At 41.4% G+C, this 23524-nt stretch overlaps 1 protein-coding gene across 5 annotated transcripts in view; it reads right to left on the reverse strand.

Moving 5' to 3' along the window:
- Positions 1-23524, reverse strand: part of plekha6 (pleckstrin homology domain containing, family A member 6) — a 113583-nt gene that overhangs the window by 50267 nt on the left and 39792 nt on the right. For 4 of the 5 annotated variants that reach the window (XR_009924656.1, XM_062412152.1, XM_062412150.1 and 1 more), the window contains 3 exons: positions 4043-4594; positions 2784-3258; positions 2392-2478 (listed from right to left, as the gene is read on the reverse strand). Coding sequence is in view for 4 of the 5 variants with exons in the window: in XM_062412152.1 (XP_062268136.1) it covers positions 2392-2478; positions 2784-3258; positions 4043-4594 (1114 nt within the window). In the remaining variant the exon portion in view is untranslated. The remainder of the gene's footprint in view (positions 1-2391; positions 2479-2783; positions 3259-4042; positions 4595-23524) is intronic. The other variant, XM_062412151.1, reaches the window with a different exon arrangement.

Raw genomic sequence — 23524 nt, forward strand, 5'->3', positions numbered from 1 at the left:
TAGGGTGGGTTTTTTGAGTAGGGGTTTGATGACAGCTATTTTAAAAGACTGTGGTACATAACCTGATGATAATGACAGATTGATAATGTTAAGTAACGAACTATCAAATAGGGGCAGAATTTCTTTAAGTAATTTTGTATGAATGGGATCTAAGATACAGGTTGTTGGTTTAGAACCCTGAGATTAATTTGGTAAACTGATCACGGGTGATCAGAGAGAAGCTGTCTAAGTAATGGGTAGGATTCTCAGCCGTTTCTGAGATCTCTGTTGTTGGGAGGGTATTAGTGCCAATTGAGGGCAGAGATGGTTGACTTTATTTCTAATAGTTTGAATTTTATCATTAAAAAAGGTAATAAAGATATTGCTATTTAGGAGAAGTTCTGTGTTTAATTTATTTCAAAGTAGGCCAAAACTTGCCTGTGTATTTTCTTCTCTTCATAAGTGTTCAGTGTTTTCCTGTGTTGTATCAGGTACAAATAGCTATAAAATGTCAAGAGTTTTCTTTATGGTTGTTCTATAATTTGGTTAATGCAACAAACTATAGTTTAATATACTATAACTTTATATTAAACTTTATTAGCTTTGTTATCAAACATGTTTTGCGGCTCCAGAGACATTTTATTTGGGGGAAGAGGGGGCAAAATTACTCTTTTGAAAGTAAAGGTTGCCGTCCCCTGTTACAGACTTATGCTGGTAGGGATATCTAATGGACAACTTAAGTACTGCAAGCTAGACTATTATGCAGTTGTAGACACAACACAGGGTCCCTGCTGGGCCTGAGAATGGAATATAAGGAGTTTAATGTGGCTATTAAATGTGACTAAAACTAGACTAAAATGTAATTAGTTTTCGTCGACTAAAACTAGACTAAAATGTAATTTGTTTTCGTCATCTAAAACTAGACTAAAACTAAGAAGGATACAAATTACTAAATGTGACTAAAACTAATATGCATTTTCGTCAAAAGACTAGACTAAGACTAAATCAAAAATAGCTGCTAAAATTAACACTGCAACCGTGACATACAAGTAAATCACAGACACATACTGTACAGCTTTCAGATAGGACAACAGCAAAGTAAAACAAAAGACCACAGCAAACATTCTACTCATATTGGAAGTCGGGGGTCACATGACACATGGAACCTTTCATTCCTCTTCTCCCTCTTCATCACATTAATGTCTCAACAATACATATTAATGACTCAGGGTTTCACTTGCATAGAGAATTGCTCGGCGCCCACCTCCGTCCGGAGGAGACAGCTTGTCTTGGTTTGGCTGTATTCAGCGCAAATGATAGACATAAATTACTGAAAGAGCTGGTAGAAACGGTCCAAACATGTATGAAAAAAACCAAAATTATCAGTGTAAGCGGACTCAGTGGAGTTGTGCATTGCTCTCCAGGTGTCTGCCCTGGCCTTGGTACACTATCCCCATGCTGGTTGAAATTGAGGTGCAAAAAAAACAGTGACATGCTTACTAAGAATTGTCAACAGTCTAACCTCTGCACATATGTGTGTTTATACTAATAAAACTAAAATGTTCTCTTTCAGTCAAGTGGTTCCTGTCTCCTATAATTCTGCATTTGAGACTGCCCCATTGAATTGTAATTGGTGGAGCCGACGTAGGTTTGTATATAAGGGTGCTCTGATTGATTGGTAAATATTCCCTCTAATTGCTTTGATCGAGGATCTCTATAATTGGTGGAGCCGATCAGATGAGGCAAAACAAACAGATGTCAATCATGAAATTAAATGCTCAAAAGAGCTCAGAAGAAATGGAGATGGCTCACTTTTCATTTTTTTCAGTAAATACTTTTGTACTATAACTTAGGTAGTTATTTGATGAGTACTATTTATTTTTTTCCCCAGAGCTGATGGTGGAAATAGCTAATGAGTGAGGCATCTTGCTTCTCTTCTCCTCTCTGTTGAGAGTTGCAGATGCGCAGGATCGATTAAACTATGGCTGTATCGTGGGCTTTGCTGGTCTGCTTCTCTGTGATGTGGTTAAAATGTAGGTATGTACTCTGTGAGATCCATTCTATGTCAAACAATCTGCCCCAAAAATCCTGATCGGAACACCATAATCTGTATACCGACTACATTTTTCTCTTGTGTGTAGGGACATGTGGTCTTGGTGAAGGCCTGATTTTAATGAATGGCATTAATGCTCTATATGACCCATTTTAAGTTTTATTTCCCTGCGAGTTATCTCATTCACCCTGCACATTGTTGAGCACACAGTCATCATAGTGACGTCAGAAAGGCAGGTAGCATCTCCGACCTTCCAGCTACTGTCCCAGCTGTAATAACCATTGTATACTGTGCCTTAGACCACATGGGTGACTTCATGTTATCCAGTCAATACATATGTGTACATTAGTGGCACATACCACTTTATTGTGGATGGAAGGGGATACAGGGTAGTTATGATGGTATAATCCTTTGCTTAAGGACCTCCCTTCGCCAGAGTAGTCATACTGTAGGAAAGAGGAAAAGTAATAAGAAAAGATGGATGGTAACAATGGAGATGATATTTAACATTGTGAAGGGGTATAAGGTGGGTGTGGTTACAAATAGGGCTATCACAATATTTTAAGTAACAATTAAAATTTCTATAAAACTTTGATGATTGATATTATCAAAGTTTGAAACAATGTCAGTGAATGTAACCTTTGACTTGGTTTAAAATGTTATGCTCAAGGAGCTGGAAAGGCAGATATACTCTCTAATAACCTATCATAATCCTCTTTGTACAAATAAAGCAACACACACACTCACTCACCTTTGGTGAGCTGAGAGATCTTCTCAGGCTGTAAATTGATGGATCAGCATAGATCACATCATCCCTCACCTTCCCTGAAAAACGGTCTGATAATGATTGAGCTGGTGAGGCAAAGTTTGGAGGCACCGGTGAGTAGGGCCCCCCTGACGAGGAAGAAGATGACCTAGGCATAGACCTGGAGCGTGGCTGGATGGACAGTCGCCTCATGGATGTTTCCATTCCCCTATAGTACTGTGCCCCCCATGGGTCCCTGGGCATTAGGTGTGCATACAGCTGATGAGGTCCATCCCTCAGTTGGCGACGCTGCTCCACAGTCCAGCCTCTATCATATCCCCCCACAGCAGAGACGGAGCAGATGCTGTCAGGCCGGACACCTGATGGGTATATAGGGAACTCCTCCATATACTGGGGACCACCAGGATAGCCACAGTAGTCAGCAGAGACCATCCGATTAACTGGGTAGTACTGAGATTGGCTGAAATAATAGGATGAGATGCTGAAAACTTCCTTATCATAAGTCATCTCAATTAATCAAAGATATAATGTCATTGACCTAAAGTTTGAGAGTAAAATGGTTAACATTGGATTTATTGAGCATGGCCTCTTAATTTGGTTAATAAAGGTAATGCTGAAATACAGAATGAAATTACATTTCGTTTTGGAGTCCACTGACATCATTATGATCTATGATAATTTTAACTTTTATTCATTATGAAATATGAATTAAATTAAATAATAAAGTGTTTTTCAAAAAGCAGATAAGACAGTTTGATCATTTGGTTTCTTGACATTTGGTCCTTTTATCCTTGTATTTCAAAATTATAAAGTGATAAAGTGTGCTGGAGATGAACATTCAAAGCACTTTTGGAAATTCCTTTTTATTTTTCATCTTTTAAATTAGTTGGGTAGATCTATGATTTGCACCTCAAAGAAATTTGACAATTTGACTTACAATGAGTGCTTACAATTGTTTTTATAACAATTGTTTTTTGTTTTTATAACAATTGTAAGTCACTAAAATCATAGGAGGGTTTGCTAACCTAAATCCTTTGATATCAACATTTCGCAATGTAACTGCATGCCATTCAAAGAATTTTAAGATAATAAATGATGAATTTGCAGCACACAGCCACCGAACTGCCAGTTAAGGATAACTGTTAATGGCATACAGTACTGCTGCAACAGTGTTTTATAGTATACCAATGTGCAGTGGAGAAGAGATACAGGTGTTATGGTTCCCCTCTTCTCCATTGATCTACCTGTTGATGTCTTCCTGAGAAACCATGCCCTGCCTCTGGTTGACCCACTCCTGCAGCTGAGTCATGGAGCTTTTCCTCTGGGCCACCATCTCTGGAACTGTCCTGGGCACAAAGCCTCTCCTCAACACAACATTCCCTTGCTGCTCCCTGGGGTCCTGCATTTGACCGACAACGCTCTCTGAATGTCCATGAGAGGCACGGTGTCCACTATTCCTCCTGGATAGATGATGTTTGATATTGCCGGTGTGGGACATAAAATTGGCTGGGCAAAAGCTGCCCCAACCATTTGGATGATGAATTAGGCGAGGTGCATGATCAGAGCCAGGTTCTCCTCCATTATCTACACCTCCACTACCCTCTCCTCTGTCAATTTTTTTCCCCTGTTGATCTGAGTGGTGAGGGGAAAGCAATAGTGTTTGAAGGCTGTAAGGGTGGGTGGGCAGGTCGGTCTCACTTTCATTGTGTGTTTGAGGTTGGGGATGCTGATGAGGGTCAGGTGCCTTGGTCACCATAGTTTGGATGAGATCACCTGTGGTGTCTGTGTAGTTTGTCCTGAGAAATTTGAAAGAAAAAAAAAGGTAAGAATACACAGGCAGTTTGAAGCGTTTCAAAAATAAACCAATTATGCTATATAAGCAAAAAGAGACCTCAAAACCTCATCACCTGGCCAAGTAACTGACCCAGTGTCTGACACATGAAATAATAATAAGAAATTGTATTATTAATATCACTTTCATGCCAACACCAGTTGGTCCAGAAACAAAATGGTCTATCATTCATTTCCTTTGACCTTTTGTCTGGTTCATGCATCGACTGTAGTTATGAAAGTATAAAATTCTAATGGTGACCCTCCAAAAAAATAACTGGACAGTTATCTGACTGTTAATTTATAATTATCATCAGGAACTGAGTAGATTATCCAAGAACCAGAAGGTTGATGGTTTCATCCCCAATACTCCGGTCCACATTCCATAGTGTCCTTGGGCAAGGAAATTAGCCAAGACCACTGCACTAGCAAGGTTTGTTGGTATGTGTTAGAAAAAGTGCTTTGTATAGAAGTGCTGTGTGAATGTATTTGTGTGTGTGTATATGAATTATTGTGACTCTGAGAGGTCGATGAGAATTAAAAGCAGCTATATAATTGCACTCTTGCCAAGAGGCAAATTAAACTCCACTGACTGACCTTAGGTCATACTTAGTGATTTTAATTTTTGTGCCTTGCTTTTTGCTGCATATTTACCCCGTGCTCCTTTTTGTCACAGAACCAGCTGTGCAGCGTCCACTTGTTTATTCTCCCTCATCTGCTCCGGCCTCAGTTTACCAGGTCCTTTTGATTTCCACTGCCTGCCAACCCCCCCAGCTCCAGCAATCGAGCAATAAACTTTTTATTTTTTTCTACCATCTATCTGCTGTGTTTTTGTTCTGCACTTTGGGTCCGCAAGAGGCAAATTATAACAGAGCAATCTGGCCAACATGGACCCTGCAGACACAATACATGACTCCACCCAACGACACCAGGCCATATCGAGTCAATCAGAATCAGAATCAGAATTATTTTTATTGCCATGTATATTTGCACATACAGGAAATTGCCTTGGTGTGGTTGGTGCACTTTACAAACAACAAATTAAAAACAACAATAGCGAACAATATAACAATATAAAAAAACAACAATATATACAGTTAAAGAGTTATGTGCGGTTTTAAGGTGCAGAGGAGTTCTTCTTGACCAGCATGAACCGCACTAATTAACTCGACAACTCTCATTACATACATTTCTCTGTTTGCCTCATCAGCAGCTGCTGCTTCACCACCTTATCCAACTGTCCCACCCCCAATACCTCCTGCTCCTTCTGTTAGTCAAGAATCATTAGCTACCACCCCTGAGCCCTTTGCCCGGAGATCTGAAAACTGAAAACATGTCTGGGCTTCCTGCTCAAGTGTGGTGCATTTAAAAACAAAAATGTCCCTCATGGTTTCCAGCTGTTTAATCTAAGGTACATTATGTTTTGGGATTATTAAGAGGGAGAGCTTTGGCTTTGGCAGGAGCAGTGTATTCAGCTCTGTCTCTTGCTACAGTGACATACAAAGAATTTGTTTCTAGTTTAAGAACACTTTTTGATCATCCTGATTGCCAGGGCAGTGCATCAACATTTGTTGAGTCTCTGTCAGGGGTCAAGGAGTGCAGCAGACTATGCTGTATGGACCTTGGCAACTGACGCTCAAAGGGATGATTGGCACTAAGAGGAATTTTTCTGAAGGGTTTAAATGAACAGCTTAAATAATAACTTGCCTCCAGGGATAAACCTTAATGTCTCAACTCCTTTGTCTCAATAACTATCAGGTGAGACAATGAACTGCATGAACGCCACCTGGAGAAATCTGCTCGATTTCAGCTGGTCACCAGCGCCCACACAATGTCCCAAATTTGTGCCACAGTTGGTCCACCACAAACCTCAACTATTCTGCCCAGCTCGGCCACTGATTTTCCAGAGGATGAAACCAATGCAACTCGGCATGGCCCATCTAACTCCTGCGGAGCCTCTGACGCATCTTGGTTGGTGAGTGCATATATTGTGGTCAAATTGGTTACTTCTTTGCGGCTTGCCCTATTCTGCCAAAAGACCAGGCTCGTCAGTTGGCCAAGCCAACCGCTTACACCCACTTAAATCCTATTTACAATTTTCAGCTACCATTTCCTCCAATCAGTTGTCTCCCAACCCATGGTTGAAAAAACATAACCCCCACTTAGATTTGTCAGCGGGGAGAATTGTAGGTTGGAGAAGTTTTAATCACCCTATGTGTCTGCAGTCCGCTTTGTCCCCATCAGGGGATCTACCGAAACAGGAGTGAACGCATCAGGTGTTCATGAGCCTAAGCTACCAGATCTGTCACTCGTTTCTCAAGATTACCAAGATTTAGGTGAGAATTTCAGCAAATATCAAGCGCTTTCTCTACCCCCTCATACACCTTACGATACGATTGTGCTATTGCGCTGATCCCTGTTTCTACTTTTCCTGCTTGCGGTGTGTACAGTGTCTCATGCCCTAAGCGAGAGGCCATGGAAATCTATATCAAAGAATCCCTACACTACATGAAAAGAAGAATTTGTTTCAGTTAGTGCCCCGGATCAGCGATGATCTTGCCTGCTCTCTTACTGGTCCTGGAGTGTAACAGATCTATGAGAGCCGGCTGGTCACAGCCAATGACCTTCTCAGCTGACCGGATGATCCGCTGCAGTCTGCCCTTGTCTTTGGCAGTGGAGGCAGCGAACCAGACGGTGATGGATGAGGTGAGGATGGACTCAATGATGGCTGTGAAGAAGTCAACCATCACTTTCCGGGGCATGCTGAATTTCCTCAGTTGCCGCAGGAAGAACATCCTCTGCTGGGCCTTCTTGATGATGGAGGTGATGTTCTCCGCCCATCTCAGGTCCTGTGCAATGATCGTCCCCAGGAATCTGAAAGACACAACTGTTTTAACTGGGGAGTCGCACATGGTGAGGGGGGCGGTTTGGGCTGGGCTCCTCCTGAAATCTGCTACCATCTCTACAGTTTTTAAAGCGTTCAGCTCCAGGTGGTTCTGGCTGCACCAGGAAGCCAGGCTGTTTACTTCCTTTCTGTAGGCGGCCTCGTCCCCATTGGAAATTAATCCAATAAGGATTGTGTCGTCAGCAAACTTCTGAAGTTTGACAGAGGGATGGCTGGAGGTGCAGTTATTGGTGTAGAGGGAGAAGACGAGAGGAGAGAGCACACAAACCTGTGGGGCTCCAGTGCTGATGGTCCAGGTGTCAGAGACAAGCTTCCCCAGCCTCACGCGCTGCTTCCTGTCAGTCAGGAAGTAAGTGATCCACCTGCAGGTAGGCTTAGCTGTGTCAGTTTGTCCCGGAGAGATGGTGTTGAATGCAGAGCTGAAGTCCACAAACAGGATCCTGGCGTAAGTGCCAGGTGAGTCAAGGTGCTGGAGGATGAAGTGGAGTCCCATGTTGACTGCGTCGTCTACGGACCTGTTGGCTCTGTAGGCAAACTGCAGCGGGACGATGAGGTGGTTGGTTATGGTCTTGAGGTGGTTCAGCATGAGGCGCTCAAAGGTCTTCATTACTACGGAGGTCAGGGCGACTGGTCTGTAGTCATTAAGGCCTGTGATCATCTGCTTCTTGGGAACAGGGATGATGGTGGATGTTTTTAGGCAGGCGGGTACAACACATTCAGCGAGTGAGTTGTTGAAGATGTCCGTGAATACTGGAGACAGCTGATCCGCACAGTGCCTTAGCGTGGAGGGGGAGACAGCGTCTGGTCCAGCTGCCTTACTGGGGTTCAGTCTCTTCAGGAGCTTATTTACATCTCTCTCGTGAATTGAGAGAGGTGTGATGGGGTGTTATGGGGGGGGGGGATGGATGTGTGATGGGGGGATGGAGGGGATGGGGCAGTCTGGGGGCATTTTGTGGGGGGGGCTTTTGTCTTTGTCCAGGCTGGGGAAAAGAGGTGTGATATTTCTCTTGTCCGAGTGCAAATTGAAATCTTTTTTCCAAGAGACCAAATGGTATCCCACTTGTCTTCATCTATGGTCACAGACAACTCCCTCTCCCACACACCTTTGACCCCCTGCGCACCAGTAGTAGAAAAACCATTAAGTACATGGTAAAATGAGCTCAGAGACACTTTCAATGGTTGATGAAACAGAATTCTCTCAACAGCAGATATTTCAGGGTGATCAAAAAGGGTTGTGCTATGAGTGGTATAATGCCGTATTTGCAAAAAGCGAAAGAACTCTTGTTTGGACAATTTGTATTTGTTAGTAAGCTGTGACAAATGACATAAGCGTATCATCTGACAATAGGTCACTGAGGGATTTAATATTCTTATTAGACCATTGTCGAAAACCAGGGTCCGAAGAACCTGGGGGAAAAGCAGGATTATTAATTACTGGGGTGAAAATGGATGTTATATTTGATCTTCCCTCAAGACGGCGGACAAGCCGCCATGCTTTTAGAGTGTTGATTGTTACAGGGTTTGCACAGAAAGCTTTGATTTCTTAAAAAGTATTAAAAAATAATAGATCACTTAGTCTGCACTGAGATAATGCTGTCTCAAAATCCATCCAGATTGAAGTTTTACCCTTAACCCAGTCGTTTACAAATCTTAAATGGGCACAAAGTTGGTAAATTTTAATATTAGGTAAGTCCAGGCCACCGGTCGAACTTGGTAGATGTAATACTGCCATCTTAAGTCTGGGTCTACGCTTGTTCCAGATAAAAGAGCTGAGCCACCCATTTATATCCTTCAGCACCCTTTTAGAGAACAAAACAGGAATCATTTGGATAGGATACAATAACCTAGGCAGCACATTAATTTTGACAAGGGCAATGCGTCCTAGCCAGGAAACAGGAAGTGACATCCATCGCTCTAGGTCCTGCTTAATTTTACAAAATAAGGGTGCAAAGTTGGCTTTATATAATTGATCAAAGGATGGTGTAATGAAGATTCCTAAGTATACAAACCCATTGGGAGACCATTTGAAAGGAAATGAAGGTACAGTAGTTGGTTTTGTTGAAAGGGTACCAAGGGGCATAGCCTCTGATTTAGCCAGGTTGATCTTATAACCAGAAAAACAACTGAATCTGTCAATGACATCAATAAGACCTGGTACAGATGTTTCAGGTTCGGTCAGAAGAATTAGAACATCATCAGCGTATAAAGTTATTTTGTGACACAGCTGTCCAATCTCTAAACTGCGTATTATTAATGTCACCCTTATGGCCGCAGCAAGTGGCTCTATGGCCAAAGCTAATAAGAGGGGCAATAGAGGGCAGCCCTGCATCGCCCCTCTGTGAGTATTGAAGTATTCAGACCTGAGTCCATTAGTCAAGACTGCTGCCTGTGGTCTAGTATAGATAATCTTGACCCATTTAATAAAGTTCTCCCCCAAACCAAATTTACCCAGTGTATACAGTAAGAAAGACCATTCAATTCGGTCAAATGCCTTCTCTGCATCGAGAGAAAGCACCAGACCACTAATAGACTCCTGCTTAAAAGCTATGATAGCATTCAACAAACGTCTAATATTGGTAGCTGAATTCCGACCCCTTACAAAACCTGTCTGATCTTCCTTTACCAGTATAGGCAAAATATTTTCTAAACGAGAGGCCAAGATTTTAGAGAGGAGCTTCTTATCCACATTTAGGAGGGCTATGGGCCTGTAGGACCCGCAAGAGTCAGAAAACGTCCCCTTCTTTAAAATTAAGGATATATTGGCCTCCTTCAGTGTTTGTGGAAATTCTCCTGTAGTGAAGGAGTGATTGAACATATCAAGAAGAGGATCTACAATAATATTTTGGAACTGTTTATAAAATTCAGAAGCGAAGCCGTCAGGTCCTGGTGACTTGCCATTTTGTAATTTATTAATTGCTATAAGCACTTCAGTTTTAGTTATGGAACTATTAAGGGCAGTCTTATGCTCTTCTGATAGATTTGGCAACGTCAATTGAGCAAATAAATTGTCCATTAGTTGCTCTCCCTCTGGAGCTTGTTCAGAAGAGTATAGGTTTTTGTAAAAGTTCTTAAAACAGTTATTTATCAGTTTATTTTCATATACCTTATGGCCATCTCTATCAGATACAGCTGCAATAGTTTTGGGACTCTGCACGCTTCTTAACATAATAGGCCAGACATTTGCCTGCTTTATCTCCGTGCTCATAAAACCTCTGTCTAGTATATTTCAATTTCTTCTCTGCATCCCTGGTAAGAAGGCAATTTAGAGCTGTTCTGATTGCCGTGATTTCTTGCCATAATGGTGGTGATGGAGAGGCAATATATGCTTTTTCCTTATTCGTCAATTCACTCTCTAAAGATTTTTGTTTCTCCTGTCTTTGGCGCTTTTTTGTTGCAGAGTACGAAATAATTAAACCTCTGGCATAAGCTTTGCATGTTTCCCATAAGACGGAGACATTGCTGGCCGATGAAGTGTTGATTTCCAGAAATGCTTTAAGTTCAGTGGAGAAGTTGGAAGTAAATTCCTCATCTTTAAGGATAATGGTATTAAGTCTCCAGTGACGAGACTGATGTAATGCTGTTTTGAGATTAAAGTCTATAGTAACTCTTGCGTGGTCGGAAATAATTATACTGGTTATGTCGCATGATAAAACTGAATATAAGTCAGTTCTTGGCAGAAAAAAATAATCAATCCTGGTTTGACACTTATGTGGGGCCGAGAAAAATGTATATTGTTTATCAGAGGGGTGGGTGCATCTCCAAGCATCAATAAGCCAAAACTCTTTACATAGAGCATGGAGCGTGTTGGCCTGAGGAGAGGGGGGCGCGTTACTATGTGGAAATTTGTCAATAAGCGGATTTAATATTAAATTAAAATCACCGCCAACAATAACAGTGGAATTAGAAAGGAATGGAGTCCAAAAACATTTTGGTAAGGAAGGTGACTGGGTGGGCAGGTGGAAAGTACACGTTCATCATTACAATATTCTGACCCTGCAAAATTCCTTTGATTATCACATAGCGACCATTAACATCCCTAACACAGTCAGATACTATAAAAGGTAGGTTTTTCCTAATCAACACTGCTAATCCCCTACTTCTTGTTGTAAAGGATGAGAAAAATACTTGTCCGAATGGCCCTTGTTGCAACTTTAAATGCTCTGTGTCATCAAGATGCGTCTCTTGTAACATAGCAACATCTATATCATCCTTCTTTAGACATGTAATTATTTTTCTCCGCTTAATAGGGCTGTGGACAACCCGTACATTCCAGGTACATATTCGCAGCTTATTCATTATTGGTATTATTCATGTATCATACAAAGCATATTGAGCCGAGAGACCCACCACACACCGGGTAAGAGAAAAATAAGCAAATAAAGAAAGAACGAACAAAGAGCTGTACAACAAAACATTCAAAAATAGAAATTTGGTAACGACCCTACTAAACATGTAGGGAAAAAACATCCTTCTCCTGCCTTTCTGCTGAGAGCCGAGAGGTGCGACATGCGCTTGACACGCGCCTACTCATAGACATAAACACACTACTGTCCGCCAAGTAAGTAGAACCATCAACCAGGTGAAGTAGAACCTTTCACCTGGTTGATTATAAGCAGTAGGAAAGGAAAGGGGCAAAGTCACACACGCCTGAATTTGGCAGATACTCACATATGACACAGTCCAGACGCAATGTTAAAGAAAGGGATAATCCGGTGGTTAGAGAGATTGAGGGCAGCGTTTCCACGAAAATCGCAGCTGCCTCCGGCGTGCCAAATCTCCTCACCACACCCTTGACAGACAGCCTCAGCGTGGCGGGGTATAGAATGGCATAATCCACGTTCTTCCTCCTTAGACAGCCCTTCACCTCGTCAAAAGCCTTGCGTTTCCTGGCCACCGCCGCCGAGTAATCATTGAAGAAGGAAACTCTGATCCGGTCCGCTGGCTGGTTCGGCTCCGCACCAAGGCGCCGGGCTGCAGCCATCACTCGTTGTGAAGTTTCATGATGATGGGTCTGGCGCGCTGGTTAGTGCCCGGCCTCGGTGCTAGGGAGCGGTGCGCGCGGTCCAACTTGATCTTCCCGGATTTAGTTGTGAGATTGAGATAGGAGGGGAGCCATGTCTCCATGAAAGTGACCGGATCCTTTCCCTCCATGCCTTCGGGCATCCCAATCAGACGGAGGTTGCATCTTCGGCTGCGGTTCTCCAAATCATCTATGTGATCTGCCATGTCGCTTATTTGTTTCTCGAGTTTTGTCACTTTAGCCTGCAACACATCCGTTGTGTCTTCCACGCCGGAGATCCGTGTCTCGGCATCACCGACCCATGTTGCCAAAGCCTGGATCCGAGATGTTTGTTCGCGTATAGCAGCGAGCACAGTGTTAACTTTAACATCCAATGACTTTGTAATGTTGTCAGTTATCTTACTCAAAGCCTGAAGAATACTTGGGTTAACAGCGCTCCCGGGCTCCTCGACCTTGGCAGCGGCATCCATCTCGTTAGCATCTTCGGGTTCATCCGCAGCAGGCTCCATAGCGTCGCTAGCATGCTCCTCAGAAGCAGTATTTTTCTTGGGTTTGGACCGAGGCATTCTCAGAAAATATTCATCCCGGCTCATAATATACCTACTCCTACGCTCGCTTATAACGTTTCACCAGGTGAACATGTATTTTAGACGGATATTTCAGTGAACCTCACCGGAGCTCAACAGGCAGGTGTTCACACTACGACGCCATCTTGCCAACCCCCCACTTACTCCCTTTTAAGAAAATCTCTCCTATAAATACGTCAGGCTTAGAACAATTATAGAATCATAAATTGTAGCTTGAATAGATTTGCCTTATATAAGTATGCTATAATGAGTGTAATCAGTGATACAATTTTCAGGGGAAATCTGATTATACATCTAAGAGATGTCTTTCTGCCGACACCAAAACACTGTGCTTCATTTAAAGCGTGAAAATTCAGAAACACTTGTCCGTCCAAACTACTGTGAAAAATTCAGCAACAAATTCACATGTCCATGGCATACTAAGCTTCTGACCTTTCTGAAATTGCCTAATAATTTTGACTTCAATTCTCCTATTGTTGTTATTAAACTTTCCCAGTATTCAATTAAAACACTACCATATAAATACAAGGTACCATTTAAAAACTAAAAATCGTTGCTTCAAAAGTGAAAAGGTCATTTGTTAAGTTTTGCTGTGAAAACGTGACACTCGTGAATATGTCCATTCCCATAGAACCTGTCTTGATTGGTTCAGAGGGACAGCCCAAAGTCCTCCTATATAAGATCTGTGCTTTTCACTGTTCTTCATCCTCACTCTGAGACTCTTGTGGTTTCCCTGTGTTGATCCTTTCTGCAGAAAGCCCCTTATTAAATACATGTAGATTACTTTGTTGTTTCCAGCCTCTTGTATCTCCAGATTTCTATCACAATTATGTGTCAGAAGTGGGATCGCACGTCTGGACGGAGCTGGACCCGGGTCAGCGGTTGACTGATCCTCTTGGAACTATAGTTTCCAACCTCAAACCTCCCCATTAGGACAGGTGAGACGGTGAGATCAAGACCCGAGTCCCGGATCGTCTCAGCGCTGCGATCTATCTAGTGAGAATCAGAGATTTCAAGTGTAATATATATCAGCAGAACAAAGTGTTACAGAGAAGTTGGTCTAAGAGGAATCAACCACAGCCTAGGACATAATAATGAGTGTATATGCATTGTTGAACCAAGACTCAAGATGTGCGCTATGTAGAGAAGCCTTTAAGGCACTATGATTTGTGTTGGTTAGGCAGGATGTTTGAAAGTGTATTTAATAAAAAAAGAATAAAAAAAAAAAAAAAAGAATAGATGAAATGAGAAACTAACGACAACCAAGTAATTACAAGAGGAAATTACAATTGAGTATAATATAGGAGGTATTACATTATTTTGATGTTTATATTATTAGGTTTCCTATTTGCTACTTACGATAGCGTTTAGGAGATTGATGAAGACTTAAGGTAACTAGACCTAACGTAACCAATACTTAAATTAAAATTAAAAAGAATCTTTACATAGGCAAATGAAAAGATACGATTTGGATAATGGAACTGAACTGAGTAGTCCTTATACGAACTTCATGCGAAGGAGCTAAGACTGAAATATGTTGTGGATGAATGAACGTGGGTTTCCAGTTAGGGGAGTTAGTGTAAGGAATGTGGTTAGAAGAAAAGTTGCATCAAACGTACAGAAAACACACACTGGCAGGGACAGATAACACCTCATAAATGTCTCAGTGTCTCAAAATGCATGTTTCCAACCTCGACTCTTCCCCGCCGACAAGAAGATAACCAGAACAACACCAAGCTCAACCAGAGGCGGATGTTCCACAGGCAGGAGCCCAGGCTCCACAACAACCTTTTCCAGCTATTAACATTCCAGATCTGCAACTCCTCTCTTCACCTTGCACCAGAAAAGTAGGCAATATGGACTGGCACAGGATCCAGCCGAAATCACGAATTGTTGAAGTGACCTGATGTTGCCAGCCTGTTAAAGCATACAGGCATCAAGTGGGACTCAGGAAGAGCTTAATAAAAACTGATGCAGTTCATGCGAAGAAGAAGAAGAAGAAAAGAGACACTGATCTGCATAAAACCTCACTGACAATGTTCACAGGTACATCGCAAATGCAGAAGAAGAGGATTTCAAGGAATGAGGGGAGACGCATGTGGAATAATGATTGGGACATTTGTTTTCTCTGTGGAAAGAAGGGACACTGGATGTATGTCAACGCACACACTCACAGTGCTAGGGAAAGAAAATATATTCCTTAATGTTTAAGGAGCATCACATTCAGTCATCAAGAGTGATATGTTTGACACACATCCTAAAATGAGAGAATGAGTTGTTAGATCTTTGTTAGAATCAGGAAGCACCGTGGTTGAAAATGCATGACTCCCTTAATAGAGGTGATATAATAATATAATATAATATGAGGCATCACTGAAAAGTTCAAGTGTAAATTTTTCGTTATCCTCATGTTGTCCAAATTAATATGATGGGAAGAGTTGTAAAGTGTTGTTGGGCAAGAGTCCCTACAGAACTAACCATGTGGTAGGATCCACACACAATGGGTCGTAAAAGCGTGGCCTTTGAGCCAAGATGAAGCCAGCTAAAGTCTCCCTCTAAGATCCAGCATGGAGATTGTATCTTCTGGTGTTAACTTAATCCCTGGGGTCTCCCCAGAAACCCCTGCTCTGCTCCTGGCCCCTCCCACTCTCCTTTGACCTCTGACACTCAATTGGCTAAAAGCCAGCATCATCCCATGACCAGCACCTCAAGGAGGCAGAACCTCTCAGGTAGAATAAAACCACTGAGACATCAATAATCGCTGCCATTTTTTTTTACCCTGCTCTGAAGACATCACGAGGCCCCTTCGGGGCCTCCCAGCTGTTTCAGTTGCTAAAGGGGGTAACCTTAATTATTTTCTTTCATTTCTTTCATTGTCTTTTATCTCAGTCGACGTTTTTATTTTCAAAAGGACTATTTTTGTTTTAACTTAAAAAGACAAACAGGAAATTGCACGCGGAACAATCTCAGACTGTTTCACTTTCCCCACGGACTTTACTTTCTTTTCCCAACAATCTACAAACGGCTTCCACAGCCGTCCCCTGCAGAAGCGCGAGATTCATTCCGCTGAGGAGCACGACCTCCACATCCCTGAAGAAGGACGATGTTCATCCCGTTGAGGAGCAAGACGAATCTGCTCCTGTTCGGCCCAGCCGACGCCGCTGCGACAGAGGAACCAGCGCAACAGAGCTTGAGCGGCCACGATTATTCACTGGACTTCCGAAATATCCGCGCGACACGCGCATGCAACACCGTGAAGGTCACAGTAAGAGGCTTTATTGTCTGGGCAGATGTTAATCTAATACGTAGCGTATTGTTTAATACTTGAATGTATTGTTTTGTATGAGACCGCCGAGTCTCTAGTGTTTTAGCGGCGATTCGCCACTTCCGGTTTCCGGTTACGGCCTTGTGCCATAGTTTTTAAGCGCCGTGAGCAGCGTCTCCAGCTCATTGTGACCGTTTGAACAACTTTAAAGATACTTTACCGGTCAAACCTCAGCACACAACGCCACTTGGGTGCTGAGTGGTAAAGTAAATGTAACTCGTCTCTGACGGTGCTTTTAAGAGCTTTGCTCTCTCCTTGTATTCTCTCTCTCTCTCTCTCCTTCTAAACCGACCTATACACACATCCGATCTGTATTTAGGATGCAGTTCATGTAACATAGTTAAATCTATATTCAGAGAGGCTGGACACATCTGGAAGCCATGCGGCCGAACGCCAAAGCAGAGACAAAGAATTCTCTTTGTCTGAAAATCCCTTTGTGTAATTCATGTGACCACCAGTGTGAGCTCCGGCCACATGGTGTCATTAACATAGACTCCATTTTGAAGAACGCAAGTTAAACCACCATTTTGAGTCTATTATTGCCACGCCTCCTCTCTCACTCTCCCCCCATTCTGGCTCTAAATTCATAACGGCTCCGCCATCTTGTTTTGTAGTCAATTCGCCATTTTGAGAGTTTTTAGGCCTTGGTTCCACGAATCATGATCGGCCGCCATCTTAGATGTGACGTGACTTTGTCATCGCCACGCCCCCTTCTTTTTCTCTCTCTCTCTCTCTCTCTCGCTCTCTCACACACACACACACACAGACACAGAGACACATTGATAGACACAGACAGATACACACACACAGATACACATAGATGAATACATGTGTTTTCTAAATTGTGATAAGCGGCTGCTGTTGTTATCTTTGAAATATGGGAGTTTGTTAAAATGATGAATCATTAAATAACACTAACTGTATTTCACATGCACACACATAGACACACACACACAGAGAGACACTTTGACACAGACACACACGCATACCATGACAGACATACATAGGTAGACCGCCGGTTTTACATGTACTTTCTGAATTGTGATAAGTGCTGCTGCTGTGTTTATCTTTGAAATATCGGAGTTTGTTAAAATGATGAAACATTAAATAACACTAACTTTATTTCCCCTTTTTAATAAATGCTTTTGTAATTAAAGTATCTGTAGTCTGTGATTATTTGTGCATATGTATGTGATTGCAGCTGGATTATGATTGCCTGTGCTCGAACTTAGAAGCCTTCACTGTTAATTAAATAATTATTAATATTAAATATTGAGATTATTGATTTGACATTTATCATTATGAGACTGATATTTAAAGATTGAATTGTTGGTCCCTGTAACCAGGGTGGTGCCCCGCGACAATAAGCAATGATTACAGATTTGTATTATTCTTAATTGATAATTTTATTGTTTTCATTAATTATTTTAACTATTATTAATGGATAACCGTATCATTTCTAATTAAATGTGTTACTGTTCTTAATTAATAGCTTTATCATTTTTGATTATTTTTAATAAATAATTGTTAATTTAATAATCATATTTCATGATTATTAATAACAAGCCAACGTCAATTCTACTCCTACTATTGCACAACAGTGTCTTTTGGATATTTTTATAGTTTCCACCTCATCAGGAGTCATAGTGATCCCAACGGCTGATCTTTATCCACCACAGATTTACACGTGCATTAAGTGTAATGCTGCTTCACTGTTAAATGCGTATGAATGGAAGCTTTGTTCATCTGTTCTCACATCGATAGGACCGTGGGTACAAAAATGTGTCAATGCTGACATTTGGGAAAAGATCTTAGATCCTGAGGTTACGTATAATCTATTTTTGAAAGTGTTTAGAAAATGATTTACATCTGTTGTCCACACTTTCAAGGTTGTTTAACTGGTACCAGACACACGTACAGAAGCCCAATATGCACATGCATATTTAGATTATACAAACAACATTTCAAGGGCTCAAGGTAATCATGATGTGGATTTAATTTATAACATGGAACCTGTGGTTATCACACCATGATCTGACAATATCTACCGAAACAGAAAGCCATCGATGGTAGGGGAGAGCGGGGTAATGCGGGAAATGTTTTACATTTACTCACCTATAGGCGAGCTAAAATGATATATCAGTAAAATTTACACATTTCCCATTAATTCAGGATGTTTTCTAGCAATGGAAATTATCAGAATGTATTCAGGACAAAGGGCAGTGAAAATATGATTGTTTAAAAAACAACACTTTACCCCAGCTAAAGTGAGACAGACCAGAGAAATCAAGGGGGTAAAGTGATCCACTTACTTTTTCCACTTTAAAACTACTATAACAATACATGTTGTAATAGTTAAAATCCTGACAGCTAGATTGACAACCACACATTCCAAAACTAATATCGGACTAGTAACAGAATCATGGGGATTGGTCAATTAAGCACATTTATGAATATTACGATTCATGTGATCTCTTGCAAACCCTAACTTACCGGCACATTCTTTCTCTGTACAATTGGCAGGGACAGGGATATTGTTTTTCTCTGCGTATTCAAATGCTAGTTCACGGCACTTAACTGAAGCAAGGCCATGGAACTGGTCAGCTAGTTGTTTCAAGTGCAAGCTCCTCCTCCATCTCATCTGTGAATATTCTCTTTACCTCAGCGACTCCACCCCAGGCTACTGATTTTGCTTTCCCTTTCTCTTTTTTCTATATGAATATTTTGAGGGTTGTCTTATCAATCTTTGTATCCCTTCCAGCTTTTCTTAAGGACTTTTTTCCTTGCATGACCTCAGCGGTTGCACTCTCCATCTCTGTGAGGGGTATTTGGCCCCAGGTTGTCTTCCTGGTGTATAGTTTCTTGGCATGATGGCTTTTGTACAATGTTTATTACATTAAAAATAAAACATATATAATGTAAAATAACAGTAAAACATGTTTAAGACTAAACTTAACTTGTGCTTCATGTCTCACCTTACCCAACAGCATTTGTCTCACTTTACCCACAGCCAACATTTTAGAAAAAACATCTCTTAGCAATTCAGGCTAATCTTCAACTAGCATAAATCACATGGTTTTATATGTTGGAAGTTCACTAACATGTATGATATAAGTTTTTCTACCTGATTCAATTTGCTTTGACACAACAGTTGAATAAGTTCAAAGCAAGAAAATTTACTTTTACATGCAAAAAACACATTTTTGTGAAAAAACATACTTTCCACAGCACAAGCGCCAACTTCTCCTTCATGGCTAGGGGGGAATGGGAGGGGCTTGAATTCATAATGGTCAAATGACCACAAATGTCTTCCGTTGCCTTGATACAGGGGATGTGGTTTTTTACATTACGGTAAGGATTACGGTAAGCGTGCTGCGTCATTTCCTGTTTTCTTGCCACTGGTGGTGGTCGCTCTGCGAATTAGCTCCGCTGCTAAACACAACTGTTTCCCTGTAGCACTACGGCTAAAATCACCGGTCTGTAGTTAAACACTCGCACATACCAACCCTTATTCTATCGTGCTTAGTGATTCTGTGTTCTGTCTGAGCTCACCTTCGTAGCTATATAGCAGCGATGTCTTCTCTCTCTCCCTGTTGCTCTACTGCTCTCTCTTGCTCCGAGTGTCTAATGTTTACCTACTCCTCTGCCTCCCTTAACAGTAGTGGTACAAATAATAAATGTAGTGTGTTGATAGCGATGGAGGCGAGGCTTAGCGACTTAGAAGCTCGGCTCAGCAGCTTAGAAACTCCGTTAGCTGTAGTTAGCCGGCTCCCGCTAGCCGCGGAGCCACCTAGCTTAGCACGTAGCTTAGCCTTAACGAGCAGTCCCCAGACTAGTCCCGTGCAGCCGGGAGCCCAGGGCAGATGGGTGACGTTCCAGAGGGGGCATAGTGCTAGACTTAGAAAGCCCACGATTAAAGAGCCACCAGCTCACGTTTCAAATAGATTCTCTCCACTCAGCGAGGCACCCGCTGATAAACAAACTCTGATTATTGGCGACTCGGTTCTGAGAAAAGTCAGGTTAGCGACACCAGCGACCATAGTTAATTGTATCCCAGGGGCCAGAGCCGGCGACATCGAATCTAAACTTAAGTTAATGGCTAAATCTAAAAAAGGTAAATACAATAAAATCGTAATTCACGTCGGCAGCAACGACTCCCGGCTTCGTATGTCGGAGGTCACTAAATTGAATGTTGAGTCGGTGTGTGCTTTTGCTAAAACGATGTCGGACACAGTAGTTTTCTCTGGCCCGCTCCCTAATACAACAGGTGATGACATGTTTAGCCGCATGTTGTCTTTTAACCGCTGGCTGTCGAGGTGGTGTCCTGTAAACGGCGTGGGCTTTATAGATAATTGGCTAACTTTTTTGAGAAAACCTGGTCTTGTTAGGAGAGACGGCGTTCATCCCACTTGGGATGGAGCAGCTCTCTTATCTAGGAATATTACTAAGTCTATAACATGACAACCCATAGTTGGGACCAGGAAGCAGAGCTGCAGTGCTAAACACTTCTCTGCGCTCCCTCTGGATCAGTCACAAAACCCCATAGAGATTGTGTCTGTTCACCGTCCGATTAAATTATTGAAATTAAACAATAATAGAGCGAGAACTCCACACAAAAATTTAATACAAATTAAAACAACCTCTGAAACAATACAGGAAACCCAGACTTTTAAATGTGGTCTTTTAAACATTAGATCACTGGAAAAAAAGGCTCTTTTAGTTAATGAAATAGTCTCTGATTACAACATAGATTTATTGTCCCTCACTGAGACGTGGCTGCATCCTGATGATTATGTCAGTCTAAATGAATCTACTCCCCCCAGTCATATCAATTCACAGGTTCCTAGAGAAATTGGGCGAGGAGGTGGAGTTGCTGCTATTTTTAACTCCAGTCTATCAATTAATCCTAAACCTAAACTCAGCTACAAGTCATTTGAATGTCTGGTTCTTAGTCTTCCACGCCAATCCAGGAACCACCAACAGCCAATCATATTTGCCATAGTTTACCGTGCTCCCAGGGCTTATACTGAATTTTTAAAGGAATTCCCTGAGTTTTTATCAAACTTAGTCCTAAAGACCGATAAAATTATTATTGTTGGTGACTTTAATATTCATGTTGATAATAATAAAGATTGCCTTAGCGTAGCATTTATTTCAATACTAGACTCTATTGGTTTCAGTCAGTGTGTGCACAAACCTACTCATTGTGGTAACCACACACTTGACCTTGTATTATCGTACGGTGTCGCAATTGAAAATTTAACAGTACTTCCGCGCAATCCAGTTCTATCAGACCATAATTTAATAACCTTTGATTTTTCAATAACTGAATATATGCCACTAATAAAAAATTCATTTTCTAGATGTCTACCTGATAGTGCTGTAGCTAAATTTAAGGAAATAATCCCAATTACATTTAAACCCGTATTAGCAGTAGATATAAACAACAAATTCTTTAAAACCCTGAGCTCCATTGAAATCGACCACCTCGTCGATAGCTCTGCAGACTCATTACGATTAACATTAGACTCAATAGCGCCTCTAAAAAAGAAAAATGTCAAACATAGTAAATTAGCTCCGTGGTATAATTCCCAGACAAATGAGTTAAAACAATTATCAAGAAAACTAGAAAGGAAGTGGCGCTCCAGCAACAATGTTGAAAACCTCATAGACTGGAAGAATAGTGTTAAAGAATATAAAAAGGCTCTCCACAAAGTAAGAGCCGCCTACTATTCAAAACTAATAGAAGAGAATAAAAATAACCCCAGGTTTCTCTTCTGCACTGTAGCCAGGCTGACAGAGAGTCACACCTCCACCGAACCCAGTATTCCTCCATCCCTAAATAGCAATATCTTTATGACCTTTTTTAATGATAAAATTCAAACTATTAGAAATAAAATCAACCATCTCCTGCCCTCAATTGGCACTAATACCCTCCCAACAACAGAGATCTCAGAAACGGCTGAGAATCCTACCCATTACTTAGACAGCTTCTCTCTGATCACCCGTGATCAGTTTACCAAATTAATCTCAGGTTCTAAACCAACAACCTGTATATTAGATCCCATTCCTACCAACTTACTTAAAGACATTCTGCCCCTAATTGATAGTTCGTTACTTAACATTATCAATCTGTCATTATCATCAGGTTATGTACCACAGTCTTTTAAAATAGCTGTCATCAAACCCCTACTCAAAAAACCCACCCTAGACCCAGAGGTTTTAGCCAATTACAGACCAATATCTAACCTCTCCTTCATTTCTAAAATCTTAGAAAAAGTGGTAGCCAATCAGCTGTGTGAGTTTCTCCAGGAAAATAATATATATGAAGACTTTCAATCGGGGTTTAGAGCCAATCACAGTACAGAGACAGCCTTGGCAAAAGTCACTAATGACCTTTTAATAGCCTCAGATCAGGGACTTGTGTCTGTCCTCGTTCTGTTAGATCTCAGTGCAGCATTCGACACAATTGACCATCAAATTTTATTACAAAGACTAAAACAGTTAATTAACATTAATGGAACCGCCCTTAACTGGTTTAAATCGTATTTTTCTGATCGCTCCCAATTTGTGCAAATTAATGATGAGTCATCTGTGCGCACCAAAGTTAATCATGGTGTTCCACAGGGCTCTGTGCTCGGCCCAATTTTATTCTCATTATATATGCTTCCACTAGGAAACATTATCAGGACACACTCGGTAAATTTCCACTGCTATGCGGATGACACCCAGTTATATTTGTCAATAAAACCTGAACAAAGTAATCAATTAACTAAACTTCGAACATGTCTCAAGGACATAAAAACCTGGATGACCCGCAATTTTCTCTTATTAAACTCAGACAAAACAGAGGTTATAATACTTGGCCCCAAACACCTTAGAGATGCATTATCTAATGATATAGCTGCGCTAGACGACATTGCCCTTGCTTCCAATGAAACAGTCAGGAACTTGGGAGTGATCTTCGATCCTGATTTATCCTTTAATAGTCACTTAAAACAAATTTCTAGGACCGCTTTTTTCCACTTGCGTAATATTTCAAAAATTAGACATGTCCTT

This window comes from Platichthys flesus, chromosome 2 (genome assembly GCF_949316205.1).
Source record: "Platichthys flesus chromosome 2, fPlaFle2.1, whole genome shotgun sequence".
NCBI classification, from domain to species: domain Eukaryota; kingdom Metazoa; phylum Chordata; class Actinopteri; order Pleuronectiformes; family Pleuronectidae; genus Platichthys; species Platichthys flesus.